Below are 26,157 nucleotides of genomic sequence, written 5' to 3'. Positions count from 1 at the left end.
TATGATATTATATTTATTTTATTTTATTTTGCTTTCCAAATATTAACTCTTATAGAATAAGAAAAGAATAAATAGATAATTTTGATTACTTGAGATTAATTTTAAATTTTCATGCCCATAATATAATACTCTTATAATTGGACTAAAAATTGTTGGCAAAACAAAAAGCAATTACAATAAATGGAAAATAATATTTTTTATAGTAAAACTAAAGTCATGACTCCTCCAAGGAAATCCCTCGATGATACTGTAAAGCGATAGCATTACATCAACTTACATTATCGCTTATATAGTTTTCTTAACAATTTCTTTCATTATATAGTCAATATAATTAAATGTTAAATAAATTAACCAGTATAAATATTAAGCAAAATTATCGTTTTTATTTATAACGAGATTGAAACTTGGTGTCTCAATTCCTTAAGCTTATTGGCTAAATATGTTTTTAATTATGAAAAAATGTTGGCAACACAAAAGAAAAAAAAAATGACAGGGTCACGTATAAGATTGACCTCATAAAGAAAACGTGAAAAAATTTATTTATAAAAAATATTTTAATTTATATTATTGGTAAATTAAACTCATAAAAAATTTAAAAATTATATCATCAAATTTTTAAAAAAAATTACTTTATTTCTAGATTTTTTTTTTATTTCTTAATGTATCCACTTGAGCAATCCCAATAATTAATTCTTTGCGTTCTGTAAACTTATTAAGAGGGTAGAAGTTGGCCACAAATTTTAAAGCTGTTCTATGTCCAAGAAAAGGATCGAATCCTCGACCATTGGTTAAGGTAAAAGAAACCCTTACTATCTCACCTAACCCTCGTGGTTTTATTTTTAGAATTTTTACAAGATAAGTGATCAATCTTTTAATACTTTTTTTTGTAGATCTCCCTAATTTGATAACAATTTTTTCAAGCTTTATTGATTAATTTCTAAAAAAATTAAGATTATAGCATTTCTTGTGATAGATGAAATTTGTATCCAAGATTTAATTTTTATTGATTGAATTGTTTTAGAATATTGATTTGTATGAGATTAATTTCCAACATATTAACGGGTAATAATTTTTAGAGGTTGATTAATTTAAATCCTTGAAAAATTATGTGGATTGCCTTTATAATTTTGAATTCTTGAATATTGAATAAAAATTTAATAGTTTTATTTAGAAATCGCTGTCGCTAGTGTGATTATCGTGTTTGTGTTCATATTGTGATTGACATATTGCCTTCTTATTACTTCAAAAAGCACTAAAGTAATTTTTTTTTTGATGGATGAAAATTTCTATTTATATGTTGCCTTTTGAAAAATAATTTAAAAGAAAGTCTCATAGTGAAGTAAAAAAAGAATAATAAGAAAAAAGAGTGAATAGGCAAAGCGAGATACAAATCAATTCAAAAAACAGCTAAAAGAATCAGATTGAGTTTAGTTTTAATACCTTCTAGCCAATCATTCACTGAGAACTAAGATTATAAATTATCATTCAAATGATAGATACAATATAAGAACGTATTTGCAAAAACTATACTATCAACCTTGCAATCACAACTTTATAAATAACTTCAACAATTTTATAATAGTCTTACATTTAACCATATTTAGCTTTATTTATCATGAGTTGATATTATGCATACATTTATGACTTTTATAAATATTTTAATTTTTCAAAATTTGATCCACAATCTAAATTTCCTAACTTTATCTTGGAAAATAGCAATGGGTAAACCCCTTGTTAGCACTCTAAAGATGGAGGTTTAAAATTTGTTATCTCATCCCCTCCCCTAATTTGCATTATGGATCAAACAAAAATTTTTCACATATTATTTTATCTATATTACATATAATTTTTTTATTTAATGTCACAAGTTTATCACACCAACTCAGTTATTTAATTTATGAAAACAAGTTTAACTTTTAAAAATAATTCAAAATAAAACATATGTGGGACATAATTATGTCATTTAAATTTTTATATATTATATTTCTTCTAAAATAATCGACTCTCTTACAAGAACTGTCTTAGAAAAAAAATATTTTTTTAAAAATCACATTATCTTTAAAAATAGTGTTTTTCTTAGAAATTTGATCATATATATTTTGTTTAAGACTTTTTTCACCCACCTAAGGGTTGTTACACAATCTAATTTATATAATTTGTCAATGTTAGAAAAATTAGTCTCAAAAAAAAAGTTACAAGTTAATTCAGTTTTATATATATAAATATCATCACATGAAACTATGCCAAAAATTTGTGCTAGAAGATAAAAGGTAAAATTATAACTTTTTAAAGGATTAAAAATATTTTCTATTAAAACAATCTAAATTAAAGTATTAATTGAAAAAAAAGTAAAAATGTAATTTCTTAATTTTTAAGTGGCCAAAATTTTTGTTTGCCGTCTTTTGTATTAACCGTATACCACTATACAAATTATTAGTTAAAATCTTACACACATGTAAATATAATATGTTTGTTAAAAGTGTGAATCGTATTCATTGTATTTAGATACTGTGTCATACATCATTGTATTTATCAATATTGCAGTATATGAAATTTATCCATTTTAAGTTAGAATTTAAAATTGTGTGTGCATTGTTAATGAATTGATCTCATCAAATATAATTATGATGCGTGATTCTTTAGTCTTAATATGTGCTTATGTAATAAATAAATTTTATTCGATTTCCATTAAATGCAATTTTATTGATTTGATTTTACGTTATAATTGTTTGAGTATAAATTTACATTTGTTAATGATAATATAATAGCGTTTTATATTTGGATTGATATTTTGAGTTGTTAAAGCAAGAAAAGGTTGGACTGATACTACCATTTTCGTGGAGGACAACAATTTTTTGAAATCTGTAAAGTTTTCCTTTTCTCAACAAGATATGCATGACATCTTTGCACACTCACGTGACCTAATCTAATCTAATGGATTAAGATTTTTTTTTAATAAAGTAATTAAAGAAAATTGATTCAAAAAAATTTTGGGATAATGGCATATTTGCCCCTGTACTTTGGCAAAATGTTCAATGTAGTAACTAAAATTTTTAAATGTCCAATGTGGCCTTTATACTTTGCTTCCATCTTCCAAAAAGGCACTTGAGTCTGACGCCGTTAAAATGCAACGTCACAGTACATGTGGACCTGTTAATTATTGACACGTGGTATTTTCGCAGGAAAAAGTTTGGCATTAGGCTTGCTAACAATTTGACCATTTTATTAATGAAGGCAAAAAAAAAAAAAAAAAAGAAAAGAGGCTGACAACTCTTAGTTCTATTTAGCATGTAGATATTTTCTTCTTTAAAAGCCTAAATCACATTCAATTTTTTCTCTGTTCCCTTCTTCTTCTTAAAAAAATTACACTTCTTCTTTAAAATAGCCCTTCTCAGAAAAAGGGCTGACAAAGGATTTTAGGTTTAGAATGGCTAATTTAAAGAAGTATAATTTTCTTAAGAAGAAGAAGAGAACAGAGAAAAAATTGAATTTGATTTAGGGTTTTAAAGAAGAAAATATCTATATTCGTAAATAGAACTAGGAGTTGTCAGCCCCTTTTTTTGCCTTCATAAGGTCAAATTGTTAGCAAGCCCCTAGGTTTTAATGCCAGAGTTTTTTCCACTGTAAAAATTGCCACGTGTCTATAATTAATAGGTCCACGTGTATTGCCACGTCGCATTTTAACGGCCTCAGAATCAGGGGCCTTTTTGGAAGACAGAAGCAAAGTAGGAAGGAAGCATTGGATAGATAGAAACTTTAGGTACCACACTGAACAGTTTATCAAAGTACAGGGGGCAAATATTGTATTATCCCAAAATTATTTTATAAAAATTATAATTTGTTTTTGTAGAATTTATGTAATATACATGTGTTGAATGAATGCCCTAACACCGGTTCATATAAAATTTTGGCCTCATCAATGCAGTGTCTCCTTGGTCTCGCATTTCTAATTCTCTATTTATTTCCAAATTCAGAAAAACTTATGATAATATATATATATTCATTTCAAAAAGTGTTTATTCTCCATATGTTTTTCATGAAGAAATGTTTCAAATATTATTTTGGGATTTTGAATAGCTGGATTGACATTCATATGAGAGATTTTACATTTAAACACTTCAATAATTATTTACATTAGTCAATTTCTGTATACTTTTGAAGATATCAATTATTCATTTTGCATATTGTATTTATTTTAATGTAAATTTAAATTTATGAAAGTACACTTGAGAGTGACAAAATTTTAAAAATTTATAAATATTTATGTAAAATAATTTTGATATTATATTTGCATGACACGGTTTATACCTTAAAAATTGAATTTGATTTTAAATTTTGACAATGACTTTATTTATCGAGAATAGATTAAATCATGATTCACATCCACCCAGAAAAATAAAAAGAAATTAATAGAAATGAGCTCAAGACGCTAGGCCACTAATAGAGGAGTTGTATAAATACGACAAGAATGAATACTTTTAGAGACAGTGATGAGAGCATTTAAGACCTAAGTTACTAGCTTAAGAAATAAATACTGATATTATTTGTAAGTATGCTACATTCTAAATAAGAAACAAAGCATATGCAAAGTTGAAACTTTTAATTTGTCTACAATATCTGAAGGAATCATACTAACGACAATTGATTGTTGGTATAGATGCTCCTGTATAAAAAAAAACAGGAGCATATATGATAATGGAGATATTAGAGCCTGAGCTGAAAATGTTACTCCACTATAAGCCGATTAAGACGGTAAAAAAGTATAATAAAGATCACACATTTTGATTGGTTTATTAATGGACAAAATCAATGTTATTTATTTTATTCGAGTTAGTATTGACTATTTTCATCAAACAATTGTTTTGCTTAGTAATTTAAATGGATTTATTTGGTTTTGCAGTTTTCTTTTTATTTGTTAAATCAAACTGAGTAATCCATAATTTAATCTATCACATATATATATTACTATAAAGACACAAAATTGGTAACTTGTATTTGTTGTCATAATTTAATGGTTGCCATTTGGCACCAGAAAATTACATTAAAATCTACCTTAATATAAAGTTTCCATTTTTCATTATTCTTTACCTAAGGACAAGGAAATTATATTAAACTTAATTAATATCCAAAATGCAATTAAGTTTTACTCAGTTTTTTAAAAACTATTCTATTATAATTGCTATATTAATATTTCTTTATAACTTAAAATTAAGAATAATGTATGACCTAATTTTCAAAAATAATATGCAAATATATTCAAATAAAATTATAAAAATAATCCTAGAATATTTATAGAATATACTATATATCTTTTAAAATTACCTTTGAATAAGAAATACCATATTAAAAGAGTTTTCTAAAATAAAAGAATAAGATATAATAAATGAAATAATGAAATTTTAAATACTACTACCTTAATGTTAGACAAATAAGTAATTAATTTTATAATACAAAAATAATATGAATTCATAATTGAGAATCCAATTTTAATAAGTAGAATAGATATTGAACCTCATAAATATCATATTATATATATAATAAAACAAGAATTTCTTGTTTTTTGGAAATATTAAATTCTGAAGCAAGGTGATATAGTATTTTTACTGTACTAAAAATATTATTTAAATAGTGCATATTTTACAATATTTTATATAGTATTTAAAATACATTATTTAATATTATTTGTCAAAAGTATTAATTTTTAAAATATATATAAATAAATTTAATATACATTAATTAATACATACAATCAACTGTTGCACGAGATAAAACAAACTAATTAAAATAAATAAATAAAACATAGTACATTTTTATTCATATTAACCATATCTAATCCAATTATCCTACCCACAAGAACGTTACAAATTGATGCATTAAGCCAAATCCAGAATGAACCAAAAAAAAAAGTGATTCAGATACAACCATGTTTGCCACCACAAAAGAAGCAATGCCTATGATTACTTGAACAAAGTGAACTGCAGAATAGATAGGATCCGATCCAATGCCTAAGATTATTTTTAATGTTCAAATGGCATCACAAGGATAGTAACTTTCACATTTATTTCTATTCCAATATATATTATTTAAATGTATGTACAAAATTATAGTACTTGGTAGCTCGTATAATCTGTTAATATTTTCTACCCAACCTACAAAATTTATGGATTTGAACCTGCTTCAATCACTTGGTCAAATGAAGCAGATGGTCGTAAAACAACAAACATGATCTAACCCAGCTTTCAAAGATCAATCACCATAGACTACAAGGGTACATCATCAACCAGTACCTGCACAGTCAATAACCAAGCAGGCATACCTTCATATTTCTCGAGCTCGGTGTTCTTCAACCATCTTTTTTTTTTTTGAAGATCAGAAACGAGTCTGTCTTCAAGCACTGTTACATTTTAGCAAAAAAATGCGGTTGCTTGTCATCAACGCTCTGAAGTAATTGGGCACATATTTGCGGACTGCATACTGTTTGCTCCATTCAAGGCCTAAGAATAATACTGTCATTTGATGAGAGACGAGTCTATTCATGAAAATCCTCATATGGTGAGGATCCACTAGAAGAGTCTGTTTCAAATGAAGTGATCTCCAACTCCATCGGTGATGATGGAAGTGATTCTCTCTGTTGAGAAGATGAACCTGAACCTGAACCAGAACAAAGTCAAGTTGGTCTAAAACTATATCCCTCAATGCCTGATAAGGAAAACCTCCAAAATTACTCAAGTGTTTGAACAATACTATAAAATGAGGAAATGCCACTTTTTTTCTTCTTTTTTTTTTCCATAAAAAAACAAAAAGAAAGGTGAAGTTAAAAGGGAGATAAACTCGTACATACCTTTTTGTCCCCTTGAACGGAACTTCTTTGTGTGCCGCCTAATAAGTCTCTTAGCTTTGGTTATGGTCAACTGCCTAGCGAATGGAGAGAATTCAGCTTCACTCTCACTCCACTCTCCATGGAAATCATTCTCCGCTTCACCTCTCATAGTTCGTAGCACGAATTGTTTGGCTTTACGCCGTTGAGTGTTGAAGAGGCCCCTAATGGAAGTAACAAATCCATCACCTGCTCCATCACTTGGACGCTTAAGAAAAGTTATCGGGTACGGGCCAGGTTTCTCAACCTGGTCATTGTCACTGAGATTGAGGTCACTATCAGGAACACCAGTTCCACTTGGCTGTTGAGTATGTGCCTTGTCTTTGAATTTTTTACCCTTACCAAAAACCAAATAATTAATAGGGAAGTCAGCAGATGTGCATTCAGCCAGCCTAGTGGTTTAACAAACAAATTAAGCTTCACCATACTTGCAAATGCAGTTAAGAACTATAAACTCTAGATACTAACAATGTTTGCCATCCCATGTTATTGCAATTATTATGATACTTTTAATTGTGAGATGAAGCATTACAATTTCCAAGTCATAAGCCAGGGAATAGGAGGGGGAACATGGAGACCAGTTACCGTAAAAGTAAGAGAAATTTATGATTAGGGAGATTTGCAGGTAGGTTCACATCCATATTCCTTACCTGCATTCCTGTTACAGACTTTAGGACTCCCCATATAATATGCTTCTTAACTCGAGAGAACAGTCTTCTCCAAGTCCCAGTGAACTCCACACGGTGAAATGTATCCATCAGCAACTTGAGATCATTTACAACAAATCTGGACCCTTCATATGTAACTAGCAGTTCAACCTAATGCACAACAGAAATATACAGGAATAAAAACCAAAGAACGGAAATACAGAACAAGAGATGACCAAATTAAAATTAACCAAAACTAAACCAACCTGACTTATCTTGATATTGTGAAATTCCATCATTTTCCGAGGCCTAGATTTTTTCTCTTCATTGGATTTTCCAACCTTCTTCTCTTCCTGAGATGATCGACCAGACTTAACAGATTTTGTGTCTTTCATTTTATTTTTAGAGGATTCATCTTGTTGCTCAGTGGAAACAAGTGGCCCACTTTTAGTGGAAGAAACGCTGGAAGAATGAGCCTGTAGGACAAGTTCATCAGCCACTGATTCTGCAACAGTCTCTTCCCATGTTCTGTCAAAAGAAGATGTTCTCCTCAACTCAGGGCCAGAACCAGAAACATGTGATTTTGGGTCTTGTATCTTAGATGCCTGCATGCAGGGTTCAAAAATGAAAATTAAAACAGAGAAATATAATGATCCAAAGCTTAATATAAGAATATGACTTAAATAAATCACTAAGTTGACAAAATACTACAAGGTAGGGAAACGATCCTCACTTGGGCAGAGCCAGCAGGAGCAGACTGAGTGGTAATGGATGTACAAGACACACTTGGCTTGGATGGTACCTCAGATTCCTTTGTTGAGTGGATGCCTGACGCAGAAGCATCATGGTTTAAGGCACCCTTCTTTAGACGTCTTGCAACAGATGTTGTGGAGCCCTTCCAAACTTCCTGCATCTCCAAAATTCAAGCATGAGGACATTCGCTAATTGTACCAGAAATATGCTTATGGACTTGATGATCTGAAGCCCAAAACTAACCTGCCGTCTTTGCGAATCTTGTTCTTCTTCTGGGAAGAAATACCCCCACATCATTCTGTACATTGTCTCTGTCAAATGAATCTTAAGGGGGTATATCTCTACCTACAGGGTAAAGAAATACCTCATCGTAATTTTTATAAATAATAGTAGTCACAAATGCTTCTAATATCTAATATAAAAATACGCACCCTAGATTCTCAATCATTAAACAATCAAACTCATTTGAAATATATGCTCAAGGAATCAAGGGCTGACAAAAAGAAAATAAGAAAATTGAACTTTACCTGAAAAAGATCCAGAGAGGAGTTTCCATCTTTCGGAGCACCCTGCTTTGCATCCACACGAAGCATGACTTTTCTGCAACACAGAAAGTTGATATATCAAGATTTTGTGGAGAATTATTACAACATAAGCTGAGCTATGTAGTCCAAACTCTTCACACTGAAATGTCCAAATGAAAATATATCGGAGGACATAATCCCTATTACACAACCACATGAAAAACCACAAGGAAATATTGGTGAAGTAAATAAAATTTATTTATAAAGAAACCATGTTCACAAAAAAAGTCAAGTTTCTGATAGCAGAAAGGTAAAGTACAGATTGGTGGCAAAACCAATCAACCATAAGATAGAAGTGAATATGTGACTAGGTTCCGTTGGCAGAGAACCACCAAATTAGGTTTAAGGAGGTTGAAATGAGGCATGTTGCAACTAAAACTATAATTAGATAAAACAACTAAAGCAACAGAGTCAAGCAAATAGTTTGTACTTTCCCCTTTCTGGAGGAGGATTCCATGCTGATAAAAGCATATCAGGTTTGTCATTGAGCAGGCAGTTTCTCACAACAAAATACTTTGTTGTAAACTGAGCAACACCAACATCTTTGTAATCGCGTTCAAAATCATAAATCTGCATGAACAGGAGAAAAAATAAACTGTAAGATACCAGCCTCAAAAGTAAACAATATTTAAGTGCAAACCCATATGGAAATTAAAAGTTTAAACCTCAATTAAACCATGATTCAACAAATAAATAACAAGAAAAAATCTGAAAATGATAATAAAAGCAATGGACAGAAAAACCAATATTGACTCCTAGCACTCAAAAGTGCAAGCTGCAGAAAAGGCAGATGCCTATGACAAGCAAGGCATTCAAGGCATTTCTAAAATGAGAAATCAATCAACAACTTTATATTTAATATGTCAAATATATAACTTTGGTTATACAAGTTAAGAAGTTGATTCCAATCAATTTCTAATGAAATTCTAAATACAGGCACTATCTGACCTAATCAAGAGTCCTCATCAAAATCAAAAGCTCTAAGTTCCCTTCACATCTATCTTCAACAAAATTATAGTATTTCACCCTTTTCTTATTCCTATAAACGATACATGTATTATCTCACCATCAAATAAAATTACAGCTCACAAAAATTCAAAAAGAGGAGGCAGAATTTCTAAGCAATGCCTTTTGCCTTCCAAGATCTCCATCTAGGCATAAAAATGAAAGTATACATTTCAAATAAAACAAATTTATTTTGGCTTGTTTTAGGCTTTCTTGATTTGATTCACTATTGTAAATGAGTTTCTAAAAACTTTTCTTGCAGATGATATATACAAAGAGGTCTGCATATCTTTCCAATGAAAAATTTTATAACAAAATGAATTGATCATATATTTCTTGAATTTAATATTTCATATTTTTATGATTACAGCTTTCTATCCTGATGCCTTGTTAAAACTAATATTTCTTCATTTCTTATGTAAAGACACCGCACCTGGAGGAGGTGCAATGAGCTCTTTATTTACTCTAGATTACATTTGGGAGTGCGGGAGTTTGCTTTGTGCCTAAGCACATGGCTTGAATAATCCTGATTACTGTCAGTTCAGGGCAACAAATGTATTTGGGAATATGGCCTCCATCAACAGATAAAAGCAGATATCAATTGATACTTCACTAGCATATCAAATCTTCAGGAACTCACCATGTCATTTATCTCTGCCTCAGCAAATGATTTACCATCCACAAGCATACTCCATACAACTTTGTTAATTTGCAAAGAAATTCGCATTGCATAGGATGGACTTTTGTTGTTTTCTTTCTCCATTAGCCGTAGCTGAGCTGCTTTCTGCAAAGCAACCCGTAAGGATAGAGATGCAGCTTTCCTCGATTTTTTTGCATTAATAAGTTCTCTCTTCAGTCCTTGCACCTATACATATAAAGTTCATGCTGCTTAAAATTTGTTGCGCGCAAGTGAATAACAACTAATCCACATGGTATCTTAGAAGACAAATAGGCATATGGAATCTTAGAAGACAAGTACACAAAAACAAAATCTATGCCCAGACAGTAATATGAAACCATGAATAAAAGATGTAACAAAAGGAGCAGATAAGAAGAGATTTAGTCATAAACAGAGAGCCTGCAGCATTTACTGTAAAATGCCTTATCAGAGTGCACTCTTTAATGTCCAAAAAGCATTTTTGAAATAAATGCCAGATCACAGAATTAAGTAAATGTAAATCGGTCTTTTCTAGTTTTGATGATACAGTAAGGGTAGGTGGAGTATCTTCCTACATTCGTGAAGTTATACTGACAAAAAAATAGCCCACCAAAGGACAATAGATTGCCCACATTGAATTTCACTTTCTAGTAAATTATCCTCAGTTCGTACCATTATAGTTTCAGATACACATGCTTTGAGTGATAGGTATAAACAAGCTGAGAGAACTTCATACAAATTGGATTTGGCAAGAAAGGGATGTTAGAGGAAACTTAAAATTCAGTCTTAAACCAGAAAGATAGTGTGCATCTTCTTTGAACCGCGTATTACTGATAATAATTTCCAATAATCACTGCATTTACTGCAGAAAGAAATTTATGGGATCCATAAGTTCCAAATCCAGTTTTTTTCACATTGCATATTAATATGTTGTTGATAAAGTAAAGCACAGAAAATTGCAGCTCTCCACTTTTCTTATATGAATTTGCTTATAATTTAGGCCCACTAACAACATTAATCTTTTAAAAATTCAACATGAGAGTAACTCCACAACCATGGAAACTTGATATTTAGAGATTGTTGACAAGGTTCTCTTTCTTACCAATATTGATCTCTCGCCATTTACCATCCAACAATCACCTTCCTTTTCCAGATGGTCTCCTGAAGTATCACAATGAAGAGACAGCTTCTTAATGTCATTCAGTAGCAATTTCTGCTCCCGCTCTTTCTGTTCAAGGGTAATTTTGGCAAGTTCCACCTCTTCAACACCATCAGGAACCACTTCATCTGCCTCCTCTCCTACATCTTCATCATCTTCACCAGGACAAGAGAGACTGCTTTTTCGAGGCCTGAATTAAACATGTTACTTGCATTAAATTTAGAAGAATATACCAGTATTAAATACCAAAAAAGTCTTTGGTGCAGTGCAAAGATCACACAACTGATTTCATTAATAAACTAAGTGATCATTGCTTCCATACAATATATGGTGAATGTTGAAGAATAGGTTACATTTAAAAAAGATCAATATAAGACTGTTAGGTAATAGGTGTAAAGCAGCTTTGAGTGACATATTAATAAATAATAATAAAACAATAAGTACAATTATAGCTTTTAATATGGTTTGAAAAAGAGGCCCAGTAAGGTTAATAAAACCCAACTGCAGATGGAAAATAAAAAGAAAATTTCACTATCATCAAGGTTAATAAAACCCAACTGCAGATGGAAAAAAAAACGAAAATTTCACTATCATCTAAGCACATGAAAACAAACACCAGAAGAAAGGAAGTAGAGTAGCTCGTCTAAACAAGGCAAAATTGCTTTACACATGCTTTTTAAGCAAAAGATGGCAACCCATGGTCAAATTGATCTTATCAAGCCAAATGCAACTGTTGGATTTGGATCCATCAAGGGCGTTTGCACACAGGTAGGCCCCACATTTGCAAATGAAAAGAAAATGCTATCTATCCAGAAACACTATTATAATAATGCCCATTTATCAAACTACTTGTTTCAAAAGATAAAAATGGAGAAACAAATATAATTTTTAAAGACTAGTATCTGCCAACAAATAGATTCAACAGGCCAAAGCAGATGAACATGTGGAAACTCCTACAATTAATTTCATTAAAAAAATACATTATTCTGAAAAAAAAATCAAAGAAACAGAAGGAAAATACTGTGGAATGTACTCACTTGGGAAGTCGAGCAAAGAGAAGATTGGTTAATACATCCAGCATAACCTGAAACTGGCGAGATGTCATGCTAGCTGTTATGTTGTCAGAGTTAAAGGTCAGTTCCTTTAATGGCTTCACCTGCAACAGAATTAAAAAGAAAGACATGGAAAATTAATGGAAGTCTACAATTCAATAAACTGCCAACCAGTAAAGTGATTAACTATAAAAGACAGCAACTTCTATGATGTGCATCAAATAAACAGTACTCTCCCGTTATTTCTCCTCATTATCTTTGGTATTGTTTTAAAAATCAACATTTTCCTTTCTTCATGAAATGTTTAGTTTAAATGCTTCACAATTAAATTACATCTCTTTTTACTTATGTTCAAATACTTGGAGATGGACATAGAAATCCTTACAGAAACAAATACCTCAAGAATATTACATACCTTCAAGTCTGGGGTTCCACCTTTATGTCTTGTGTACCGGAAGTACATATCACAAGGCATAAACACTCTTTCAAGTAGAGCGCCAGTACGTTTGTCCTTTGGGGAACTTTTACGAATTTTTGGAAGCCACTGTAGTCCAGCCCCAGGATCCACATCAGTTGGTGCAACATGAGCCTGTACATGCTCCAGCATCACAGAAAACTCCATGCGCTTCAATGTCATGTCATGCCCACCTTCGGGAATATGAACATTTCCAGTACCAAGTGCTTGCTCAATCAGCTCAGAGCCAACATGAAGAACTGAATGAAATGATCGAGCTAAAACACGACCACAAACAGCAGCAAGAAGAAATCTCCCCTGATAGGCATGAAAGGAGTAACTTTACTGAAAACATGACTAACATAAGATGACAACCCCCAACAAATCACTACGAGATGCAAAAATAAGATCATGCATGGTGAACTCAGGCAATGATTCATAAGTAAAAGAAATCTTCTGAATGTTTGCAAAAAGAATGAACAAGCATATAAGATGCAAAAATGTCACAACTTACATTGGCTTCTTCAGAGTGAAGATTGAATTGAGGTTCAATAACATTCACCATAAAACGCCGAGTCCCTTCCTCTTCCGAATCATTGACCTCATATTTTGCTAGTGCTACAGTAAAACATACTGTAATTTAGCAACATGATGATAATTATAACAATGTCTTTGATGCAGCTAACATTTATGGCGGTTGATGAATGAATTTGTAATTGCAAAAGCCACAATAGCATTAAATGGAATGCAAGCATCTCAAACTTAATGTGAAAAAACAAAATCTCAAAATCTCATACTAAGCTTGAGACATACCAACTGCAGCAGTAGATGAACTTTCCAATCCAACCGCATGTGATAGAAATGAATGTGATCCTGATGTCTCTATGTGCTGAGAAGGAACACCTTGATTGGTAGAAGGGGACTTTGAAGCATCCTCTTGAGGCATTTCAGGTTCACCAAGTTTCTGTTTCTCCTCAACTAACTTCCTCTGTGCATACTGCCGAGAAGGTGAAGGCTTTTGAGGTTCAAATGCTTTTGATATTCCACCAACAAATGACCACACAGCATCTCTATTTTCTATGGTCCACAAAAGTTTTAGGCCGTAAACAAAAATTCGCTGACAATTATCGGCTATAACCACATTGTAACCATCGTCATCACTAGGATCTGACCGAGCATGCTCATCACCCTCACTCCCGTTCTCAAATTCAGATCTGACATATGTCATTTCAAGATTTTTTCTTCCAGCCTCCTGCCATGCCAATAACCTTGCAGGATCAGCCTTTGGGGCCTGCCTCCTGATAGTAAAATAATCAGATGACAACAAAAATCCTTCATCACGATGCTTCTCTGTGCAAGCATTCACATATTTACTTTTTTCACTAGGAACTCGTTCCATGGATGCAGACTGAGAAGTTTTCCTCATTATTTTAACTACTTTCGTGACACTAGTGCAGTCTTCTTTGTTTAAATAAACCTTAGGCACATGAAGGTCAAGCCCCTGGTACACAAGATCAAGAGGATCACGCTTGCACTCAAAAGTATATTTTTGCTTACCCCTACTGTAACAGATTTCATATTTAAGCTTTGTCATATTAAATGTCAGTCCTTTTGCTGGATCATCATCGTCTAATGTCATATGCTTTATGCAAGTAGGTGTAGCATCTAAACGGAGCATAAATTCTGTCATCACCCTATCTAAGGACAAGTTTCCTGATCTAGGAACTCTTGGAACTCCAAAACGAGGCCAACGAGAAAATGAACGCAATTTATGAGGAGGAATATAGTTCATATTCCAGAACTTAATTATCCAAGCTAGATCATGTGCACCGACATTGAATGTTGGTGAAGCAATCGAAACATTCCCCGCCTTACACTGTGCCCCATTTACAGCTCCATCTAGAATAGTGCAATCTGAGGCTGAGGCGGATGGGGATTGTTTGTCTAATGGGGCAACAAGGGGTTTAAGAGAAAAGTTCCATCGGAGGGAAAGAGAAGTAGATCTGAAAGGATCGAATACTTTCTCCCTAGGCTTCCCTTCAATAGGAACTGCATATAAATAATGATTCATGGGATTGCCAGACTCACATTCCCAATCCATTGTAACCTCAAGGCTGAAGACTGGAGCTTCAAGGAAAGCACCAGATGAAATGGTGGGAAGTTTTAAGCTTCGACTATTTACCAAACTCTCCAAACTACTCAAGAAAAATTTAAAATCCTTAGCAGAAACATACACACGACCATCTGATTGCTGGATCTCCATAGAACCAGAAACAATTTGAAGCTTGTCAAGCTTTTCATAAGGATCAGTAGTCGCAAGAATGTTCCATTTACTTTCAGAAAAGAATAAGGTGATATTTCCATGGATGTAATTTCTCATTTCATCCCACCACGGTAAGCTCCGCTCCTTTTTTGGAACCTGTGGAAGACCAGGACTCCTTTTACTTAAATTGGCCCTACGAAGTGCAACGGTGAAAGCATAGCTTATGTCAGCAAAAACTGGTTCATATCCCACCCCAAACGACACTTCTGCTTTTTTAAAATGTATGGGCAAATCAGAGTATGTTTTCATCGGTGGAGTTGTACCACTAGCCGAACGAAGCATGCGGACCTTTCTCCATCTCCCAATGAAGACATCATGGGAAATTTGGGGCTGAAAACATGTTGCCTAATTTTCAAAGAAAATAATTTCAATCAGAGTAAGATCGGCAACGTTCCACCTTCCTTTTTTTTTCTCCAAAAAGGACATATAAAAGATAAAATTCAAAATATGATTATCTTTGCATTTAACGGGACAAGTAAAGAAAAAAAATTGGGTTGGGTTGTGGGGGAAGGCATTAAGCTTATGAGTTTACCTGCTGTGCTAGCACAACACGTCCTTCGCATCTACCAGAAATTGCAGAAAAAAGAGGAAATGTATAATCTCTTAACTGAACAACAAGACTGCCAGCATTTAAGAGAATATTACTCCCATATAGACGTGAAAAGGGTATATTGCTTTCACGACATACCGGATCAAGCTGCTTTAGGACCTCTATCATCCCGTCATCTCCACCATCAATCCTTGTCAATGTCACATCTAACTCTGTAGCAGAAACTGCAAGAAGAGAAGTTCTTGCAGTGCTTGGCTTAAAACCAGCCTGAAAACCTTCTCTGCAGGCACCTGAGCCTTCTGATTGTTTTAGCCTCTGACATGCCAGGTAATAGGATCGGAAAGACTGTTTATAGATCTCTTCTTGCATTTTTTGGATTGCTGAAGGATCTTGCACATCAATTTCAGCTCCATTATGGTGAATCCTTCTTTCAGAAGCAGAATCATTACTTTCTGCTGTTTTAGGACACGGGTTGGCGAGGACATAATCATCAAGAAATTTCAACCGAACAGCTAATTCAAAGGCCTCATTCTTCATTAAATGGTAATGCTCATCAAGCCAACCCTGGATTGGCTCTTCCTCAATATCAGCAGTTAACTTGCGTATGCCGAACTTTACACGTCCAAATTTTGTTGAACTAGACTTCTTAGGTTTTGAGCTTTCCTTTCTCATGGAAAAAATTAGCTCAGTTTTAGCTTTAGTTATAAGCTTTAAAGCTCGCAACATCTCCTCAACAGCATCATCAATGGCACGCAACTCCAGCCTGAAAGGCATGCAAATATGAACATCAAGTGCTTGAACCACCCAATCCCACAAAACAGCCGTTGATACTTTTGCATCAGATGAGATGGAAGTAGAGGGAATACGAGAAATCTGCATTCGGCTGCTTCTGAGTATCCGGGCCCCATTGAAACTAAGCATCAGCCCTTCAAGAAGTACTCCTATACGGGCATTCTCAGAGAAAATTGACTGAACCTGCACAAGTGCATCAACTCCATCTCCAACTTCAGCAGATATACTCAGCATCTCTACATCAACAGCAAATATAGATTCTTTTTTCTTTGTTTTATCAAGATTACCCACCTCAATCACAGAGACTTCTTTCTTCTGCTCAGTATCTTTTATACCAGAGATATTATCCATGTGTTCATTTCCAAGTCCCTCGAGCTTCTGATTGTGAACTAGTGCTTTCAGTTGCAAAACAAGTTCAAACAAAGACAGATGCACATCAGGCTCCCATCTGACAGAGATATCAGTAGCACTGAACAGAGAGCAAACAGCTATCTCCTTAAGGCCACCAGAGCGTCGTACAAATTTTGCGTTCTGCATGTCAAACAACGAAACTTTTGTCTCTGGTTTATCTTCTCCAAGACGTTCCTGATAAATAGATCTGGCCCTTTCAAGTTCCACCTGCGTGGATTGTTTCTCCTTGTTCACACACAAACTGAAGTGAAAGATGTCAAGCAAAACAGAGTATCTCAATTTCTTGCTCTGATCAGAAACTGTGGACATTATATTTGCATTACGTGGTGTACCATCAGCTGAAACACTAATAACAACTCGACCGCCCTGAGACCCATAATTTACACGCTTGGGGTCCTCAACAACAGAGTTTTCCAAGTAAGTGTCACCACAGAAACTAACTGAACAACGTTCAAGATTAAAGTTTAAAAGCCGAGTGCCCTTCCCTGATGGTTTTGAAGAACGTCCTGTCCGGCTCTGTGTTGCTTTCTTACCAGCAGAAAGATTTTTTAAGAGTGCTTGAAAAGACAAAGCTGTTACTATGAGTGATTCAACACGCTTAAAGGTTAAATAAATGCCCATTCCAGTCACATCAGCAGAAAGAGCTAATTTACATCTAGGGCCATCTTCTTCAGATGATTCCATGTCCTTTTTACCCCAATCTAGACTAACCTTTGCTATATGCAGTAACGAACCTGAATTGGATTCCACAGTGAAAAGGCTTTCATTCAAGCATTCTTGATATTCATCTGCCATATGCAAATTCACCTCACCAAGTTCCATGTGTACTGTGGTTCCTATACTTGAAATGTTGTTAGCAAACAGATGTGATGACTGTGAGCATCCCTGCATTTAGAAATCAAAGTCAAAAATTGGAGTCTCAGTGGTTGCTTCGTTCCAAAAGTCAAAACATAAACCAACAAAGGCATATTAAGTGAATAACAACAAAAAACAAGGAAACAAATTAACAACAAAAAACAAGGAAACAAATGAACATAGTCCAAACAGAAGATCATGCTACTCAAAATAGCAAATAAATTATAGATGTGACCATAGAATGTCCTACACCCACATATATAAAGAACTTCTTATGTCTGAAAACCAGCATAAAGAACCACCTGTCCATATTAAGAGTTTCATAAACAGTTTAAGTGGGATTCTTCTTTTAGCAATATGCTGATTTTAGTTGGCCTAATTTCAAGCGAACACAGATTGTTCATTATATAGACTGCCACCATGGTTCCCACCACCTGGTAGCAAAAAATTGGCTCCACAACACAACCACCCAGAAGAAAAAGGAACTTGACTAATGCTTTAGAAGTAATGTGCTAATGGCATGATCATCAGGCAAAAAACTTTCTGTTGGTGAAGAGCTGAAATTAAAACATAAGAAAGAACTAAAGACTACAATACCAACTATATTGGAAGAAAAATATTACAAGCGAATTATGCACCTTCAGATATAGAGTCATGTGCTAGCACAGCATGAGCAGCAAGATGAAGGCTCAATCATTTCCTAGATACCCAATATAAATGAGACACAGAATGTTGCTTACATGATACAGTGGCACACCACTTATACTATAAAGCACAATCGTCATCTCAGGGGCTGAGACAGTACATGTCCACATGATAGCTTTGGATCCAGTTGATTGTGGCTTCTCCAGAGTAGAATTTTCCTCTTGAAGAACCATTCCCTTCTTTTTGGAGAACTGCAACCTCAACCATGGCTTCAATCTACTCATTATAATGTTAAATTGAGTCCCTCCAAGTTTAACATCAACTTCAGCTCTAATAGGTGAGATTGGCTGAAAAGCAACAGCGCTAAAAAGAATAAGCCAATAAAGCAACCCGATAAACTATAACCACGACACTAACAATATATTTACCAAATCCACCTATTTTCGAAAATATACAGACACCAAACAAAAGTGAGATAAATTGGTATTAGAAGTAGATTGAAAAAAACAAAACTCCTCTTTCCCAAACAAGGTGGTGGTAAGAGTTAGTCTGTGTGCCAGGCAAGGTATCAGATAATGGGAATGAATAGAATAAGAAAACTAGAGAAGTTGGAATCAGTAAAGGTAGCTCTACTAGCAAATTTTCTTTTCCAATCGCCAGGAATCACTAAAAGAACCATAAACCAGTTAGTCCAACCAGTTCAATAGGGGGAACCATTCAGCTATCCAGGAAATTCGTCTCCCTTGTCCTGTATTGGGCCTCAAATGATCAAAACTAGTCCCTATTTAGGAATTGATAAGTTTTTTTTACTTCCAAAAAAACATTTCCTGGCAGGGTAATTATATGGTTTTTTTTTTTTTTTTTTTTTATGAAGTCATTACCTTTTAAAGGCAGGTCAAGTTGGGTCAAATTTAAATTTATCTTTTCTCGGCGAGCATGAGAGAGATGCTCAAAATTGTAAAGACTAAAGACCACAGTTGGGTTAATTGGGTCAGGTTTAGGTACATTGTGCATTTTCTATTTGGCTTCAGTACCTTCAGGTTAACCAAACAAACTTTGGAAGATGCACCAAATCACCCACACAAGGCCTAGCCATCCTAATATAAATGATTCAACCACCAATACCCAAAAAGAGCATAACAAGACTATATCAACTACTATTCATTTTCTACCGGTCTACAATGCTAGACATATGACCACATAAAATGCTGATGCCAGGTGGCCCAGGACAAATCCATGAATTTCTTATAGACAATAAATATGATAGTTTCTAAATTCATACTCATCTGAGATCACTTGGTAAAAGGCAGGAAGCCAAGTAATACAGAATAAAATGAAAACTTGATGCAGTGTTGTCAAGGCATGTCTGTGCGCCTGCCAGTGCCTGTGCCTTGCACCTTAGCATACGACAAAAACATCTCAGACCGTTTCAGGCGAAGCCCATTTGATCAGGTGCATGCCTGGTGCGCCTAAGCACACTCTTCTGTAAGGCAATAGGCATAAAAAAGAAACAGCTGCCTAATTAAATTTCTATTTAATTTCTTTTATTTTTCAATTTTTTCATTTGATATACCTTTACAAGTAAGAAAGGGAAAATATCAAACTCTATACTTCGCAATATTTGAGCATTTGACACAACATTGACCATAAGAAAATCATGCATATTGACCAATAAAAGAACCGCATGCTTTGTAGATAAGCTATACCGCACTTCAGAGTTTATCATATACCTTAAGCTTTATAAATATACACATAGACCTATAAAAACTCATATATAAATATATAGAGCTTTTTTTGCGCCTTGCACCTGAGGCGATATAAGGGTTCTAGTGCCCAGAACACACCTTGCACCCATGACAACACTGACTTGATGATTTGCTATTAAAACATATTTTACCTGTTGTACCACACTGAAAAAGTAAAGGGTAACAACCTGACAAAGACACCAACCTGCCATGATTGCACAGGACTTGCCTGTATCGGAATGTAGACAAAAGAGACAACATCCACTTTCATTATCTGCAATACGGAAGAGCCAGCTTCTCTAAGAAGCTGAAACAGAAAAACAAAAGTTAATAATGGGCCAAGTTGCAAGATTATGATTCACATTATAAAACAGAGAGCTGCAACATAAATAGTAATGGCTATACATGTATCTCACTGAAATCCAACTGAACATCAAGACGCGCACTCTCCCCCAAATCCTCAGTTGATCTTGATTTGATGCATTTCAATTGAATGCCCATGATGTTATTCTCAACAACAATATCATGTTGCAGATGCATAAATTTCACGTCTAGTTTTGGCAAGTTGAAGCAAATCTGTCTCAAAAAAAAAAACAAATGAATGAAATAAAATAAAAGTTCCCACCAATGCATGCAAATAACTGGACCACCACCTATCTTCTTAAATTTTAGCAAACTATTATCATGCATTCTAATAACTTCAGAATTGTCTCTGAGCTACACATCCAATTATTAGTTCTCACTGATCAACACAAGAAAATATGGGTTCATCAAATAAACATTCATCCTCTTTTATAGGGTTTAGAATCTCTATAATGCACTTCTTTGTCAGAATTTGTTGCTTATTTAGTTTCTTCCATTAGCTTCATTGTTACCTAAGGATGCTGGCAGTCTGTCCATAAGCTTGCCAGCACAAATGAAAAGCGCCATTTCAAGCAGGTTGGAATTACATCTATAATTGCTCAATCCAGTGGAAGATTAAAAATAACAATTTTCTTGATAGCTAAGGATGTAAAACAATCACGACCAAGCCCAAAAATAATATTTTACACACTAATAATGAAGTTGCCAGTGGATGCTTCTAATCTTTGAATTCAATAGTAACTTAAACAGATAAGGGCAACCAACCTTAGAAGACAGGAAAACACATAGCAAGCTTATCTCTATCAATGAGTAAAAGCACAAACCTTTTCTGGAAACATAGAAGTATACTTTGCCAATGCTAAAATTGCAGATTGTTTTTTCTGAGGCTTTTTAGTGGTTACAAAATCAGCAGTCGGCCCTGTAACTTTATCGGTTTGAGTAAAAACATCTGGCAATTTTTTATTCTTTGAGAGTAGCTCCTCATTGAGGTTCACAACAATCTCTCCACAGTTAATGTCCACATTTCGAACAACTACACCGGCTTCCCTGAACGAAGATGATACAAATAGAGGAGCATTTTAGCGCATAAAGTAAAAGCCAAAACAATATATATATGATTAAGCAGATAATATGTGTATGAGACAAAAATGCAACCCAAGGAGCGTAAAACTTACCATCATTAACAGACCAACAAACTTATGTCAAATATAATGGGTTGCAATGGTTTTGGCCACTGTAAAGAAAATTCCAGAAAGAAAAGAAATACCTATCATGGCCAAATTCACAAGAGAGAGAGAACTCTTCACAGCTAAAAGAAGCAGAAGGCTTTTCCATAAAGCCAGAGAGCATCTGAATAGCATAGACAGAAATGGGTAATATGTGTAGCTTAACAAACAGATTGTGTTTGGAGCCACCATCCTTAGATATGTCTACTTTAAGTTCCTTAACTTCAGCAGTTGCTCTGGGCGTCTGCATAGTTACAAGATACAATTGAGCGTAAGAACGTAAAAGAAAAAGGGCAACAGAAAAATACATAATTAATAAAAGCATACATTTGTCTAGGATCTATGTGAACTAGGGCATTCAGAGATTGTTGAACCCTAACTAGATGATAATGCACATATGATATTAGGTGTATGAACAAGATCAAATGAAGTAACAAATATGTCAATCAGAATCATACTCTAAGATGAATTGACTTCCAAACCGTGCAGGTGTGTGAATCATGCAGCAGCATAGGAACCAACAAAAAGTTATTACCGGATTTCCTATTCAGTAACTTACAATCAGAAGAAAGGTAGCAATCAAAAAGCATTAACAATATACATCATCCCCCACCACTCCCTTAGCTCCCCATTCAACATTACTCCAGAGCACACATGACAAAGACATGTCCCCCAAACCTTAAAAATTATGTGCTGAAAATGAATTATGCAAAAGTCAGATCACTGTTTAAAAGGGAGGAGAAAAAAAGGCCAAAGATCAGTTACCTTCATAACCAAATCTGTGACAGACACTGAAAAATATCTTGCAATGTTAGCTACAACCATCCACTTCCCCCTGCCTGAACTGCGAGGTTTCCGGGGTCTAGATTTCTGTGAACTTTTACTTGAAGGCCTTAGTACAACTTCCAAGTCACATATTAACACCTGCAGCTTTGGATCCTTAGAAATAATGCCAGCCCCAAGTTTAACCAGGGATTGGCGTAAACTAAGCTTGATTTCACCCACTAATATGGATTCAATAGCACCCTGAAAATTTTCCCAAGAAACAAAATATGTTCAACACCATGAACAGGCACATAGGTACCAAAATAGGAACTGGAACAAAAAAGCAATAAATTATAAAAAAATTAATACATACTGAAATAAATTCAAATTGTTCAGATAGCCTTCATGATTTTCAAAGGGGATTTTAAACTATTTCTAATGTGTTGGACTGGCTTCAAAAACAAACCTCCTAATCCACTTAAGAGTAGAAAGGTCAGTAATCAGAGTAAAACTACATACCAGGCCATAACTATATCATCCTACACATTATTTAACCCTATATTATATATATAAATATTCCAGTCAAAGAAGTTCAACTTAATGGCACACTTATCTCTTGCACGTGCCTCCTGAACATCCATTTAGATTTAGTTCCAAGAAACACGACTCACCCCAACTTAAAACAAAATAAAAAGACTTGGGATGGCAAGGTTCTCCGCAAACTAAACACAAAATGATTTTACTGAGGTAAAATGTCACCTCACAAACCAAATCCATGACAAAGTAATGCTTAAAGTTGACAGCAAGAAAAAAACCTATAGTTGCAGTAATCTGCCAATTAGTATGGCCCATCATATAAGAAACAAATACCAAGAACTTACCCAAAGACACAAAATGAGAGGAAACTTCAACTTATAAAGGTCCATGCTACTATTTAGGTGAAATTACTCCGTATTATTCTCTTAAACAAATCTAGATCTACTTTGTGCTTGATTGGAAAAGAAATGGAATGATAGAAAGGTGCAAGAGAAAACTGGCAAGAAAAGTAAAGACACTTCTGAGAAATAGGAGAGGTAATCTACTGGAAGCATTTGTGAATGAACAGTTTTTTCTATCCAATTTTAACTGAATTGCCAGGATTCTAAGTACTTAATCTCCCTTCCCCCTCTTAGATTGAAAGGAACATGGAATGGTTTTGGTAAAACATTGGATTATGGACTGACGAAAAACTCATGTAAGTGCAATAACTTTTCACTTTTCCCCCCTTGTCATTCAATCCTACCAAGCAAGTATGAGAAATATTTTATCTTTGCATCCACTTTTCTCTCCTTTCCAGGGAGGAAATTACTTGTCTTTCTCGCAAGTAATTTGATAAACACCAGAAGGAAAGTCAAGTTGTTCAAAAATATGACTCCTCTCGTATTAGTGACTAGCAGAGGCTTTAATACCTAAATTACATGTATGGACCCTAATTTAACAGAACATTGAATATGAAAACAACCAATTGAAGTACAGGAAAAACCTTATTGAACTTCACAACAACATCCTTCAAACATTTCCATCCACCAACACGGAATCCAACAGATGCTCCAACTATCCTGCTTAGAATCCAAGCTAGCAACCTTGACGCAAATCTGCAAAGAGAATAAAACATATGACAGAAGCTTGAACTATCCCTTGGGGATCATCAGCTCCAAAGTTCGAACAGAAAAGATGCAATAAATTGAGGAATAAAAAAGCAAGGTAATATGAAAACAGTTCCGATACATAAATATGTCATTGGAATTATTCTGCTTAAGAGAAGGATAAATACATTGACAATGCCAATTACAAGTCTGTAACAAACTAACCACGTATGAGACAGCTTCGTCTTAGAAACTAGAAATAACATCAAGAAACACTAAAGGCTAACAAAAGGAAGCCAATTTAAAAAGAAGAAAAAATCAAATGCATAAGCAAAAAGCTGATCGAAATAACATTCCAAAATTCAGATAATACACTAATAAAAGCATGCGTGCCGACAATTAGATAAACAACTTAAAACGCAACAAGTGAAAAGCAGGGGGACTTACATGAAAACCATCCACAATGTGATGGAAATCATAAAGAATCCGAAGAGAAACTTGACAGGAGAAGCCGCCATTTTTTTTCTAGCGACAAAATTGTAATTCTACGGAGCCGTAGAAAATCCGATCAAATCATCCAATTCAGAAAAAGAATACGAAGCAACGGCAAATGTAACAGCGTCCGAACATAATAGCATTACAAAGTAGAATAAGAAGGAGAAAAAGAGGACACGAAACCCTAAAGAAATTGAGTTTCCAAAAGATAGAAAGCGATCTGAGAGTTCAGTTGAAGCAATGAGAGCGACTCTTCGAGGATCAGAGATCGGAGAGGAGAGTGTCGACGTGAAAGAAGATCCGATCCATGATTTGCTCGATGATCAAATGAACTGACTGCTCCTGTTCTTTGTTTCCGGTTTTCTATTTTCTTTTTTAATTTGATTTGGTGAGTAGTGAAGGGTAGGATCTAGTGGTGTGAGGGTGCAAAAGAAGATGGGTGTGCTGGGGTGTTTTCTTGATAAACGTGAACGGGATGCCAATGCCGAAATTGTCCTCGGGAGATGAGTGGGGGACTAAGGAGAGTCAACGCCGCAACGGTGCGTTTTTTTGCGTCGGCAACTCAGCATTTTTTATTGGGCTAAATCACTATTTAGGGCCTGAACTTGATAATTTTTCTCATATTGGGATCTGAACTTTTTGCTGTTCAAGTTCAGTCCTTAATTTGGCAATTTTTTCCACATTGAGGCCTGAATTTTTTTGGGTCCAATTTAGGCCCTAAACTTGGCTATTGTTTCCACATTAGAGTCTGAACTTGGAATTGTTCCCACATTCAGCCTTGAACTTTAGGGTTTTTAAGGACTAACTTAGATAAAAAAAAAGTTGAAGCCTCAATGTGATAATATTTGCTAAGTTCAATGCCTAACTTAGACCAAAAAATTTCAAGCCTCAATGTGGGGATATTTGCTAAATTCAAGGCCTAACTTGGGTAAAATAATTTCAAGCCCAATGTAAGAATATTTATCAAGTTCAAGACCTAAATTGGACAAAAAAATTAGACCCACTATGAAAAATTTGTCAAGTTCAAGTCCCAAAACGTTATTAGTCCTTTTTTTATATGGTTGAGGATGAATTAACGTGGATCTGGTGCCGTGGCTGAATTTGATTGGTCCAGTCCAACAAGGTAGTTTACGATTGCAATTATTTCATGATCTTTTATTTTCTCTATGTATG

At 34.2% G+C, this 26,157-nt stretch overlaps 1 protein-coding gene across 2 annotated transcripts; it reads right to left on the bottom strand.

Annotated features, from left to right (window-relative positions):
* Positions 1–5,807: 5,807 nt before the first annotated feature.
* Positions 5,808–25,560, bottom strand: LOC108452893 (protein SABRE). Of its 2 annotated transcripts, none has more exons than XM_017750679.2 (23): positions 24,937–25,560; positions 24,387–24,498; positions 22,865–23,125; positions 22,141–22,343; positions 21,698–21,920; positions 20,916–21,086; positions 20,716–20,817; positions 18,861–19,112; positions 16,045–18,150; positions 14,003–15,857; positions 13,704–13,807; positions 13,151–13,507; positions 12,721–12,839; positions 11,627–11,873; positions 10,507–10,731; positions 9,292–9,431; positions 8,805–8,877; positions 8,521–8,622; positions 8,258–8,431; positions 7,791–8,129; positions 7,528–7,695; positions 6,842–7,214; positions 5,808–6,651 (listed from the first exon to the last, which is right to left on the bottom strand). In XM_017750679.2, the coding sequence occupies exons 1-23, from the start codon at positions 25,005–25,007 to the stop codon at positions 6,530–6,532; spliced, it is 7,899 nt and encodes a 2,632-aa protein (XP_017606168.1). In that variant the 5' UTR covers positions 25,008–25,560; the 3' UTR covers positions 5,808–6,529. The 2 variants fall into 2 exon arrangements, with proteins under 2 accessions (XP_017606168.1, XP_052884999.1); XM_053029039.1 differs by having other exon boundaries at positions 5,808–6,645.
* Positions 25,561–26,157: the final 597 nt, after the last annotated feature.

The sequence above is a fragment of the Gossypium arboreum genome, chromosome 5 (assembly GCF_025698485.1).
Source record: "Gossypium arboreum isolate Shixiya-1 chromosome 5, ASM2569848v2, whole genome shotgun sequence".
Classification (NCBI taxonomy): domain Eukaryota; kingdom Viridiplantae; phylum Streptophyta; class Magnoliopsida; order Malvales; family Malvaceae; genus Gossypium; species Gossypium arboreum.
This window is presented reverse-complemented; position numbering and strand designations above follow the sequence as displayed.